Raw genomic sequence first — 13,354 nt, 5'->3', positions numbered from 1 at the left:
TGTAAGTATTCTTGGGTATTACTTACTGAGCTCTTATACCCAGATGGCTACACCAGTACTATGACCTACCATGGAACTAAGTCTTCTGTGGTTTAAAATGCCACCTTATGCCGATAAGTCAATGTTGTGGTTCTAGAAAATGGGAAAGAAAGAATGATCCTATCTTCTTCAGTAAGGCAAATCCTCTCCCAAAATCGGTTCTAGAGATCAACACCTTAGAGCATGGGTCCCCAGTGGGTACTGGTCAGTGGCCTGTTAGAAGCCGGGCAGCAGAACAGGAGGTGAGCGGCGGGCAAGCATTACTGCCTGAACTCCACCTCCTGTCAGATGAGTGGCAGCATTAGATTCTCATAGGAGTGCAAACCCTATTGTGAACTGCACATGCGAGGGATCAAGGTTGCGTGCTCCTTATGAGAAGCTAACTAATGCCTGGTGATCTGAGGTGAAACAGTTTCATCATGAAACCATCCCCACTCTACTGCTCCATCTGTGGAAACTGGTCTCTGGTGCCAAAAAGGCTGGGGACTGCTGACTTAAAAGCCCTTCCATCCAGAATGCTTTCCTTTTAATGACAACTCTCACAATATCTCTGTGAAACACTTATCCTTGTTTTACAGGGAAAGGAAACAAACAACTGAAAAGCTAAATGACATGCTGATAACCATGCTGGGGCAGGAGAATTAGAACGCTCAGCCTAGCCTAATGCTCTACCTGAAGGATTATGTCACTTCCTTTAGTCTTCTGACTCTCTTGAAAATAAAATCACCCTTGGAACCTTAATATGAAATCAAACTCGGTAGCTGACTCTCCAATTATTAGAAAGGTAGTGGTTCAATGTAACTGGATACTCCTACTCTAAAGCATTATTTCAGATTATGCAGAATTTGAATGAGGTTGACAGAGAGTACTTTGTTTCATCTCCTCCCCAACTCCCACCATCTATTCAAGAAAGGTATCTGGCTCTGCACCTCCTTATTTGGAGATGAAAATAGACTAAGCTTTCAGGCATCCTGCCTGCCCTTGCTGCCTACAGCCTTATCGCTGGTTGCAAAAATAGCTTTGGTAATCTCCAAAGATGGATGCTCTAACCCCACAACCTTGGGGCTTCCCACCACCTGGACTCTTAATTTCTCATGAACCCTACAGAATACAGCTAATACCTGAGCTGTTTCTCTTCAACCAGCCAAGGTATTCCTGTCTTAACTAGGATTAAAATTCTTATCCATGCTTTATTTGTCCTAGACATAGCTAATGGTAGAAAATAAATGTATAATTTCAGTCTTCCATTAAAAATAAATATTGGGCCAGGCGCAGTGGTTAATGCATGTAATCCCAGCAATTTGGGAGGCCGAGGTGGGTGGACTGCTTGAGCTTAAGAGTTTGAGACTAGCCCAGGCGATTGGCGAAACCCCGTATCTACAAAAAATAAAAGTGAAAAATTAGCCAGGCATAGTGACACACAGCTGTAGTCCCACAGCTACTTGGGAGGCTGAGGTGGGAGGACTGCTTGAGCCCCAGAAGTGGAGGGTGCAGTGAGCCCTGATTGCACCACTGCACTCCAGCCTGGGTAACGGAGCAAGACTCTGTCTCAAGGAAAAACAAAAAGGTAAAAACAAATTTTAGTACCTGTGTTCATGGGTCAGATTCCCTAGTTCCTAAGCAATTTTTCCCTCAATCCCTCACAGGTGTTTGAGGCAGAGTGGCTGGGGAGTAGAAAGACCTAGGTTTTAATCCCAGCCCTGCTATTGGTGGTGTGACTTCTAACAAGTTCCTTCTCTTCCCTGAGCCTCTGTTTCCTTTTCTATAAAATGAGTAGAGCAGGCCAGGTGTGGTGGCTCACACCTGTAATCTCAGCACTTTGGGAGGCTGAGGCAGGTGGATCACCTGAGGTCAAGAGTTCGAGACTAGCCTAGCCAACATGGTGAAACCCCGTCTCTACTAAAAATACAAAAATTGGCCAGGCATGGTGGTGGGCGCCTGTAATCTTAGCTACTTGGGAAGCTGAGGCAGGAGAATTGCTGGAACCCGGGAGGTGGAGGTTGCAGTGAGCCGAGATAGTGCCATTGCACTCCAGCCTGGGCTGACAACAGTGAGACTCCGTCTCAGAAAAAAAGAGTAGAGCAATAATACCTGTCTTATGATATTCTTATGAGGATTAAACAACATGTATGAAGTGCTGGGCATAACACCAGATGTGTATCCCATATATATATATTCCCTTCTTCCTCCTTTCTTTGGATTTGAAAAAATAAATTATTCACTGCAGAGTATTTCAGTCCATTTTGGCACACATTCTCCCTGTATTCTCAGCTTTGTTTTATAGGCTTTTCTAGTCAACTTAGGGAGGAGGAGGAATGGAAAAAGCATTACAACACACAAATCTGCTTTTTCCTCTTCAATTTCATTGGATAAAAATTTGGAAAATCCATAAAAATATAAAGTAAATAAAAACCACTGAAAATCCCTCTACCGAGATAATTATTAACACTCTGGCCTACAGCTTTCATGTATTCTTTTTCTGTAAACAGACAGAAGTTCTTAAAATATATCTTAAAATTAGGGTTATTATTGTACGTACTAACAGTTAATAAGCCTCTATCATTTGCCAGGGACTGCCTTTATGTTTTTTGCTTAGGGATGTAAAGAGAGTAAGAGCAGTATCTTTCTTCCTCTCTTCTTCTTGTTTGTTGTGTAGTGTCAAAATCTTCTCTAATAAAATCTTTTTTTTTTTTTTTTTTGAGACAGAGTCTCGCTCTGTCGCCTAGGCTGGAGTGCAGTGGCATGATCTCAGCTCACTGCAACCTCCACCTCCTGGATTCAAGTGGTTCTCCTGCCTCAGCCTCCTGAGTAGCTGGGATTACAGGCGCCTGCCACCATGCCTGGCTAATTTTTGTATTTTTAGTAGAGACGTGGTTTCACCATGTTGGCCAGGCTGGTCTCGAACTCCTGACCTCAGGTGATCCACCTGCCTTGGCCTCCCAAAGTGCTGAGATTACAGGCATGAGCCACCGCGCCCGACTGTCCCTAATAAAATCTGGGAAAAATGGGAAGAAAAGTTACCTCTCTCTCATGTAAGTCTGGTTTAGAATGTTCTTTTTTGAGCTAGATGAGACATCCATTTCTCTGAAACCCATCATCCAGCTGTAAAGCATGAAATCACCAGTAACATTTCCCATGAATCTTTATCTTTTCAATTACTGTGAGATCTTGAAAAGACCAAGGCTACTGAAAAGAAGGTCCTAGCAGCAAAAACACTCTGTGCAAAGAAAGATTCCACTGCTTTTTTGACTGTTCCTTTCATACAGTTTTTGGAAAGTTCACCTTTTCTAGTAAAGAGCATTTTTTAGGGCAGGCGTGGTGGCCACGCCTGTAATCCCAGCACTTTGGGAGGCCGAGGCAGGTGGAGACCAGCCTGGCCAACATGGTGAAACCCCGTCACTACTAAAAATACAAACATTAGCTGGCCGTGGTGGCATGCGCCTGTAATCCCAGCTTCTTGGGAGGCTGAGGCAGAAGAATTGCTTGAACCCGAGAGGCAGAAATTGTAACCCAAGATCATGCCACTGCATTCCAGCCTGGGCGACAGAGTGAGACTTGGTCTCAAAAAATAAAATAAAATAAATTTATTCTGTTAAAAAAAAAACAACAAACAAACCATGAACTGTTTTGGCATGACTTTAGGAATCTAAAGGAGAATCCTGTTTGTAAAGTCAGACAGTAACTAGCTACTCTTCTTTCCCTGCTGTAGAATACCTTGGAAGTGCAGAAAGATCAAATTAGAGCAAAAGAAACATCATGACGAATTTACAAAGAAGGCACTAAGTGTAAAAAAATTTCCAAAATAGTCACAGAAGTTTCAACACACAGACCTAAAAAGGAAATAAACATCAGCTTTACCTTAGGCCTTTATCTAACCCACAGTACACTAGGGAGATTTAATTAAATCATACTGATAAGGACTTAATAAGGCAAAGGTAGAGCAGAATGACATCTGAATGATAAAATATTAAAAAAAAATTTTTTTAAGTTAAAAATTAGCAGGCTGGGTGTAGTGGCTCACACTTGTAATCCCAGCACTTTGGTAGGCCGAGGCAGGAGGACTGAGGCCAGGAGTTTAAGACCAGCCTGGGCAACATAGTGAGACCTCATCTCTAAAAAAATAAAAATTTAAAAATTAGCCAGGTATGGTGGCACATGCCTGTAGTCCTAGGTACTTTGCAGGCTGAAGTGAGAGGATCACTTCAGCCCAGGAGTTTGAGGCTGCAGTGAGCTATGATTGTGCCACTGCACTCCACCCTGGGTGACAGAGTGAGATCCTGTCTCTTAAAAAAAAAATTAGCTTATTAGTTAGGCATTCTTTTAAGTTGACTGGAAACATCTTGTTTTCTTAAGTATTACAAACATGACTCTGAAAGCTTCTTTATATCACTAATATGCTTACTAAAATGATTCTTTCAGATAATGCAAACTCAAACTTCAGCCCAACTCCTTTAAACTCAAATTTCAAATTAGTGGAATCTGAATAATGAAATTTTATGGTATTGCAGTTTTTGACTATGAAGACTCTATTGTGTCTTGGGGTGAAGCTTCTCAGATCTTTGCAGGCAACAGCAAGAACAGGATTCTTCATATGTGGCAGACACGTGCTACTGACAGTGACTAATATTCCTAGGTAAGATTAACTCCCCAAGAGAAAAGATTAGGGAGGAACATGCTTCTTATGACTCCTCAGGACATAATGGAGAGAACTTCCGTAATCCTTAGCAAACTGACTTACATGTCGGTGAAGAGAGCTGGAGAGTCGGGCCGGTGGGACTGTACATCTTGCATAGCATTCCATTCATTGACTGAGGATTGATCTGAGTTGATATGGCTCTCATAATAACTCACCCAAGTGAGAAATAGGCTGCCTGGGTAGTAGTTATGCGCTCTGGCGACTTCACAAGCCTTGTGTAAGCTCTGTAGTGCAGACCTGAAAGATATGCTGGGAAATGAGCACCACAGAACTGTGGGGTGCCAAAGGCCAATAACCTGTGTACCCCAAACTCTTCTAGTTTTTAAATTCTATAGAATTTGTCCTCTGGACAATCTACTCCTTGAAAGTCAAGATTCTCCAATTCTGATTATACCATATTATCTATCCACAGCAATGGACAAGACATTTGCTGAAAGATATGATGCATCATTAAGGTAGGGAGAAGGCAAGGAAGGAGAGCTGACAACTCACCAGTGAAAAATAGGTCCAGGTGCCTATGGAGCACATGATCCTATAGTTGGAACCATGTGGTGACTGCCGTATCATTAGAAAACTAAAGATCTGAATAATTTGCCATATAAAGATTTGCTTCCCTCAGCACAGGATGTTACAGCATACATTTTCTGTAATTCTTAACAGGCTTCACAAAGATCACACAGATAGATGTCCCTAAGCCTGGAGGACATGTCCTTTAATGTCCAGGAAGTATTGATCTAATGATATTTATTATTCCTGCTGCCTTAGTCTCCTAGTCTCTTTAAATCCATGAGCTACTTTCTAAGAACAGATCTGGTTATTCTTTTTTGTTGAGACAGTGACTCACTCTGTCGCAGAGGGTGGAGTGCAGTGGTGTGATCTCTGCTCACTGCAACCTCCACCTCCTGGGTTCAAGTGATTCTCATGCCTCAGCCTCCCAAGTAGTAGCTGGGATTACAGGTGCATGCCACTACACCGGGCTAATTTTTGTATTTTTAGTTGAGATGGGTTTTTGCCATGTTGGTCAGGCTGGTCTCGAACTCCTGGCCTCAAGACATCTGCCCGTCTTGGCCTCCAAAAATGCTGGGATTAGAGGCATGAGCCACCGTGCCTGGCCTAGCTCTGGTAATTCTGAGACTAATTAAACCTTCTGGCTCTGTCTGAACTCAGGAACCCAAGAAGAGTAAACAAATTGAAAAGTATGTTTTTCATTATATATGTGGGAAAAGCTTAAGCTAGAAATACTAGGAAGTTATACAAGAGCAAGAACCTTTCTACATTTTGTTTACCCAAGTGACTAAAAGAATACCTAGCTCACGAGTGGAGCTCAATTAGTATTTGTTGAGTGAAATGTCATTAGCTATAAACTAATGTCTCCCTAAGAAAAAAAGACATTATGGCCAGGCACGGTGGCTCACGCCTGTAATCCTAGCACTTTGGGAGGCCAAGGTGGGTGGATCACTTGAGGTCAGGAGATCGAGATCAGCCTAACCAACATGGTGAAACCCCATCTCTACTAAAAATACAAGGATTAGCTGGGAACGGTGGCACATGCCTGCAGTCCCAGGTACTTGGGAGGCTGAGGAGGGAGAATCGCTTGAACCCAGGAGACGGAGGCTGTAGTTAGCTGAGATGGTGCCACTGCACTCCAGCATGGGTGACAGAGTGAGACACTGTCTCAAAAAAAAAAAAAAAAAGTATTTTTGTTTCCCTCATAACAAAAGTGATCCATGCCTACTTTAGAAAATTAGGGACCTCAGAGAAAAGGCAGAAATATCTTGTAATCCTGCCACCCTGAAATAACCACTGTTAAGGTTTTAGTGTAGATCTTTCCAGTCTTTTTGGCTATGCATAGATGTATAATAAACAAAGATATGACCATATTCTCCATATCATCTATAACTTGCTCTTTTGCTTTACAGCCTATCATCAACATCTTTCCATGTCAAATATTTTTCAACTGGATCATTTTTAATGGTTGCATAATATTTAATGATATAGATGTACCATATTTACTAATTCTATTTTTCAATCATTTAAATTGTTTTTCATTTTTTGCTATTATTAGAACACTGACAAACATTCTTACAGCTAAAATCTTTGCACACATCCATGTTTACAAACTTAGAGTAAATCCATAGAAGCAGAGTTACTAGGACAAAGATCATGCAAAATGATAAGGCATATTGGCAAATCACTCTCCAGAAAGGCTGCTCCAGTTCATTCTTCCACCAATAGTACATCACAGTGTTTGTTCCTTGAATCCCTGTCAACCCTATACAATGTAAATTAAGAAAACAAATTTAAACCAATTTAATAAGAGGAAAATGTGTCAGTCCATTTTTATTAGGAAAACACATTTTTCCTTAAAAACAAAGTTGCAGAGTCTTTTAAAAATGCTTTCTATTATTCAAAGTAAGCCAAAGTCCCAAGAGAATACTCTGAGAATTTCAGTTTCATTACACAGATTCAAAGGTAAGAGCCAGCTTAGTGTAACTTACAGGATGCCTAATGCATGTTTCTTCATCTAGGAAACACATGCTCCAAAAGCATATGCCACAGAGTCTGGTGCAACTGTCCTAAAATACACTCAAGGCCTAGCCACCTCAGATACTCCAGCTGCATCGGAGTGGGAGGCTGCAGTAACTATCTTCCTGTGAAGGAAACACCTGGTCTAAATGTTGCTTTGATCCACACATCATCTATTTTTTTCCCCCTGTGACTTCAACTCACTACTCCCTATAAGGTACATCAAGAAAAGTTTATTTTGCAATAAGAGCTAGGACCAGTCAGTTTACTTTTACAGGGGTGTCCAATTTTTTGGCTTCCCTGGGCCACATTGGAAGAACTGTCTTGGGCCACACACAAAATACGGTAATGATAGCTGATGAGCTTAAAAAAAAATTGCAAAAAAACTCCTCATATTTTAGGAAAGTTTTATGAATTTGGATTAGAATTTTAGGAAACTTTTATGAATTTGTGTTGGGCCGCATGCAAAGCCGTCCTGGGCTGCATGTGGCCTATGCGCCACGGGTTGGACAAGCTTGCTTTAGAACATCAAAGCTTGATTTCAGGTTATTACTTGAATTAAGACTGCTCTGTACTCTTCCCCAAAATATACCTGAAAATGCTGTCATTTATCGTTGTTACTGCTGTTTGGTTTTACTTGTTACTTAGGAATAGATAAGTCAATTGTCTTTAACTGAGCCTTAGTCAAAGGAGGTCATAAATTTCCTGTTTTCCATGAGAAACTTACCTGCAAAATATGCCCTAACTCTAAAAATCTGGTCTAAACACATGACCTGAAACTGTCCTATCTCAATCACTGCAGGAAATGATAAGACTTAATTTTTCAGTGAGTCTTTGGACTCCACCCACCTCCATCCTATCAATTCTGTTTTCAGGGTTCGATTATCTCCCTGGGGTCTTTTTCAGGCTCTTTTATTTCTTGTTTTGCTTGCATTCTATCCATTCCACTCCTCATGGGGACTTCTACTACCTAACAGGCAGCTGAATAGGAAACTGAAATTCAAATCCCTGACTGGGGAATGGATTCTGAATCTTAGTCACATCATTCTCTGGTTATATTAGATAATTTTCTAGATAATCTAAAATAAGAGAATAAGAGGCCAGGTGCAGTGGCTCACACCTGCAATCCCAGCACTTTGGGAGGCCAAGGCAGGAGGATTGCTTGAGGCCAGGAGTTCAAGACCAGCCTGGGCAACACAGAGAGGCCCCCACCTCTACAAAAAAAATTAAAAAAAAATTAGCCAGGTGTAGTAGCACATGCCTGTAGTCATAGCTGCTTAGGAGGCTGAGGTAGGAAAAACACTCAAGCCCAGGAGTTGGAGGCTGCCATAAGCTATGACTGCACCACTGCACTCCAGCCTGGGCGACAGAGGGAGACCCTGTCTCTTTAAAAGAGGGAGAGAGAGAGATAGATATCAGAGAGAGAGAGAGAGAGAGAGAGATCTATCCTGTCTAAATGTAAGAAATATTCTCAGGGCAGTTATGTAACCCATCCAAAGCATGTTTTCTCACCCATAATAAAGGGCTAATATTATTTTGGGGGCTTGGTATGATGATTAAATATAATCCATGCAAAGCATCTGGCATGTAGTAAATAGCCCTGAAATGTCCATATGCCAGCTGACGGTTATTAGCAAGTATAATGTTTTCTCTAGGCTTTATTTGCATTGTGCAAATAGCCACCAGCAGTTTAAATGGAAATTTATCTATCCATAAAGTAACAAATGCTATCCCTGGTTACCTTAGGAAATAGCTAATGCAGGCCAGGCACAGTGGCTCACGCCTGTAATCCCAGCACTTTGGGAGGCCAAGGCGGGGTCAGGAGTTCAAGATCAGCCTGGCCAATATGGTGAAACCCTGTCTCTACTAAAAAATACAAAAAAATTAGCCAGGCGTGGTGGCACATGCCTATAGTCCCAGCTACTCGGGAGGCTGAGGTAGGAGAATCGCCTGAACCCGGGAGGCAGAGGTTGCAGTGAGCTGAGATCGCGCCACTGCACTCCAGCCTGGGCAACAGAGTGAGGCTTCGTCTCAAAAAAAAAAAAAAAAAAAAAAAGAAATAGTTAATGCATAGCAGTCTTAGTCCACTAAGTAACTAACTTAGTCAATATGTCCCTAATAAAACTCAGTATCAGCTGGCTTATCTAAACCGTTAAGTCTCTGCCAGAGCCTAAGAATAGGCTGAATTCCTCTGAATTTCACTTGTTCACCAATACTCAAGGCCTTCCAACTGCAACAATTTGAATATTGCATTTCTAGGTCATCTTTAACTACGATGGTTACACAAACAGGTCATTTAGCATTTTCATAGCAAATTGTACCATTTCAAACATTTCTTACAAAATATTCCTCCAATAACATTAAAACACTTTTGTAGAGATAGTAAAAGTCATCTTACCACATTGCCTGCACAGATACAGGTTTGAATATGTGAACTCTGTTATCCGTCGATACACTGAACCCACTAAGGACAAATGAGAACAAGACAAAAATCCACAAATTAGGGTAGGTTATTTGAATTGTGAGTTTTCATGGATGTATCCCAGGCTAAAAACAACTGGCTCCGTAGAGGGAATCATCAGGCATTTCATATAGAAGTTTTAACTAGAGTGTAAGACTTGACCAAAAAGCTTTGACAAATTGTCTGACTTCATCTATCAGGCAAAATGAATGGATTCCCATATTGGAGTTAGGGAATTAAATACAGTTTCCCAGCTGTAGCTATGGACAAACTGTTCTGTATATTTCTATTTGGAAGTCTTGTGGGTTCTTAGCAAACCTGGCCCTGGTTTTATAAACTGGAGCAAACATCTTGGTCTCTTGGGGACACATTCTAAAAACATTAGGAGGTAGGGTAGGGGTGGGGTCATTGGAAGGAACTGGCACAGGAAAGGGGTTATACTGTAGGCTGACAGCTGGCAGAGGCAGCAAGAGGTTATTTGAAACAGAACACATCATCCTTTGGGAGAGTATTGCAACAGTCCCACATGCTCAGATTAAAGAGCCAACAAACTAGTTCTTCTTTGTCTTGATTCCTACCACAGTCGGCCTAGAAGAACACAAGTGAGAGACCCTGGCAAGTCGTATTTTTACTCCACTTTACAAAACAGGAGTTTAAAAGGACTCATTCAGCTGTTGACATGAAAGTTCAGTTGGCACACTGGGCCACCCTTTCAGCTGAATGAATGTGCAGTAAGATGGGGCCCCACCCCTTGGCTTTCTGTAACAGAATAAAAAAGGAAATCTCTTACCCATCACCATCCAAATGAATTAGCGTGTCGCTCCAGAGAGGCAAAACTAAGCCCATGGTGCAAGTGCTACTGCAAGACAAGAAATAGTCCACAAGTTACTCCCCATTACTCTGAGAAGCAGTCTTTTGTTTACTAACTCTTTCAACACCAAGGATAAACCCTTAAATTTTAAATTCTGGCATAAGTGTTACAGTGAAGAAATTTCTATCATATTATTATCAATCTTATGTATGTCCTCAGGAGCTGTTTTAAAGAGATAGTGAGTCAGTTCCTTAAATATTTAATGAAGAAAACTTACTGACTCCCCTTCCTACATTGTCATCTTGCAAATGGCCACTATCTAAAAAATGCAGATGATTGCTGCTGACTTGCATTTGGCAGGTCTTAGCACAGAGTACAGTGTCCAACTCAACTCCAAGGATTTTTTTTTTTTTTTTGAGATGGAGCTTACTCTGTTGCCCAGGCTGGAGTGCAGTGGTGCAGTCTCGGCTCACTGAAACCTCTGCCTCCCGGGTTCAAGCAATTCCCCTGCCTTAGCCTCCCCAGTAGCTGGGATTACAGGCGAGCGCCACCACGCCCGGCTAATTTTTTTGTACTTTTAGTAGAGATGGGGTTTCACCATGTTGGCCAGGCTAGTCTCGAAGTCCTGATCCACCCACCTCAGCCTCCCAAAGTGCTGGGATTACGGACATGAGCCATGGTGCCCAGTCCCAAGGATTGTTTTTAATGCCAGTAACTGTTGCTGGTTGCTGGAGAGCTTGGGATGTGTGATTTGCCTCTAATTCTGAGGTTTACACAGATTTACTTAACACCAGAACACACTCAATAGTCTAAAAGGCAAAGGGAATTAAAAAATGTAAAGAAGTAATTGTTAATAGTTTGTGATCAAGATAGGCGAAATGGACATAACACAACTTAAATCAATGAAACACTGCTTTGTGACTGTGCACTGAACTAGCACTGCTGAAACACAGTTAATAGAAATGTCAACAACCAACAAAAGGGTAGCCCTAGTATGGTATTTAAAAATACTATTTCTTTCTTTTTTTTTTTTTTTTTTTTGAGACAGAGTCTCCCTCTGTCGCCCAGGCTGGAGGACAGTGGCATAATCTCGGCTCACTGCAACCTCCACCTCCTGGATTCAAGTGATTTTCCTGCCTCAGCCTCCCGAGTAGCTGAGATTATACACATGTGCCACCATGCCCGGCTAATTTTTGTATTTTTAGCAGAGATGAGGTTTTGCCATGTTGACCAGGCTGGTCTCAAACTCCTGGCCTCAGAGTGATCCACCCGTCTCAGCCTCCCAAAGCGTTGGGATTACAGGCATGAGCCACTGCACCCGGCCTAAAATGCTATTTCAATCTCACACTAGCCCAGGAAGGGCTCTAAGTTAATGGAAGAGGTTGGTACAGAAAGCCATGGACCCCTGACTGTATGCTCTACCACATCTCTTCTCTGGGAAACAGTAACCTACCCTAGGCCACTGCCACTGTCTCTCCTTAAGGCTGCTGTAACTGCTTTCTCACTCTGGCTAGTCTCCGAAAGGCTTGTATGATGCTCCATGCCAATCTATCTAGAGCGGCAGCATGGTGTACTAGAAAGAATCTGGCATAACCATACTGTGGAAAACCACAGTATGGTTAAGAGCTCTGGAACCTGTGTTCACAGTATGGTTATGGGCTCTGGAACCTGGTTTCTTGCACTAACTGTATAATCTTTTTTTAAAATTTATTTTTATTTTTATTTTTTATTTTTAAGATGGAGTTTCACTCTTGTTGTCCAGGCTGGAGTGCAATGGTGTGTATCGGCTCACTGCAACCTCCACCTCCTGGTTCAAGCGATTCTCCTGTCTCAGCCTCCTGAGTAGCTGGAATTACAGGCATGCACTACCACGCCCAGCTAATTTTGTATTTTTAGTAGAGATGGGGTTTCTCCATATTGGTCAGGCTGGTCTTGAACTCCCAACCTCAGGTGATCCACCCGCCTTGGCCTCCCAAAGCTCTGGGATTACAGGCGTGAGCCACCGCGCCCAGCAACTGTATAATCTTAGGCAAATTACTTAATTGTTTTGTGCCTTAATTTCTTCATTTGTAAAACTGGGATAAAAATATCTTCTTCATTGCACTGTTTTGAAGATTAAGTAACAAATAAAAGGGTAAAATAGTGTCTAAGTGCCTAAAATGTAATAGTTATTACCACTTATTGAACATCTACTATGCCAAAAGATCTGGGATTGATTTCCTTCAGTATTACAACTTTTTTTAAACAAATTATTTAACCTCTCAGCCTTAATTTCTTCATCTTGAACTGTGAATAATAAAACCTATTCTCATAGGTATAGGTATAAAGACATAATATACTTAAAATAAAACAATATATGTGAACGTACTGTCCTGTAAAACAAATGTTGAATATGAATCTGTAATGGGTGCTCTAATATATCTGAAAGTGATTGGGGGAAGGGGAAAGCATTTTGCTTTAAAAACAACATAATGAATACCAAACTTTAACTGTTAGTCACTGCAGGGATAAAGGAGGCTAGCCCTTAGTTGGACTTTCCACTACATTTGCTGGCCTGTGCTACTTAACACCTTAAGAGTGATTCCAGGCCAGGCACGGTGACTCACGCCTGTAATCCCAGCACTTTGGGAGGCCGAGGTGGGCAGATCACCTGAGGTCAGGAGTTCAAGACCAGCCTGGCCAACATGGCGAAACCCCGTCTCTACACTAAAAATACAAAAATTAGCTGGGCGCAGGGGCAGACAGACGCTTGTAATCCCAGCTACTCGGGAGGCTGAGGCAGGAGAATCGCTTGAACCTGGGAGGTGGAAATTGCAGTGAG

At 41.9% G+C, this 13,354-nt stretch overlaps 1 protein-coding gene across 6 annotated transcripts in view; it reads right to left on the bottom strand.

Annotated features, from left to right (window-relative positions):
* Positions 1-13,354, bottom strand: part of SSH2 (slingshot protein phosphatase 2) — a 306,875-nt gene that overhangs the window by 42,797 nt on the left and 250,724 nt on the right. For 4 of the 6 annotated variants that reach the window (XM_003277077.4, XM_030800117.1, XM_030800116.1 and 1 more), the window contains 3 exons: positions 10,513-10,581; positions 9,660-9,725; positions 4,778-4,972 (listed from right to left, as the gene is read on the bottom strand). In XM_003277077.4, the coding sequence (XP_003277125.2) occupies positions 4,778-4,972; positions 9,660-9,725; positions 10,513-10,581 (330 nt within the window). Of the gene's footprint in view, positions 1-4,777; positions 4,973-6,754; positions 7,008-9,659; positions 9,726-10,512; positions 10,582-13,354 lie in introns of those variants that run through there. The other 2 variants (XM_012503542.1, XM_012503541.2) reach the window with 2 other exon arrangements.

The sequence above is a fragment of the Nomascus leucogenys genome, chromosome 19, assembly GCF_006542625.1.
Source record: "Nomascus leucogenys isolate Asia chromosome 19, Asia_NLE_v1, whole genome shotgun sequence".
Lineage (NCBI taxonomy): Eukaryota > Metazoa > Chordata > Mammalia > Primates > Hylobatidae > Nomascus > Nomascus leucogenys.
Note: the sequence above shows the minus strand (reverse complement) of the source record. Positions and strands in the feature narration are given on the sequence as shown.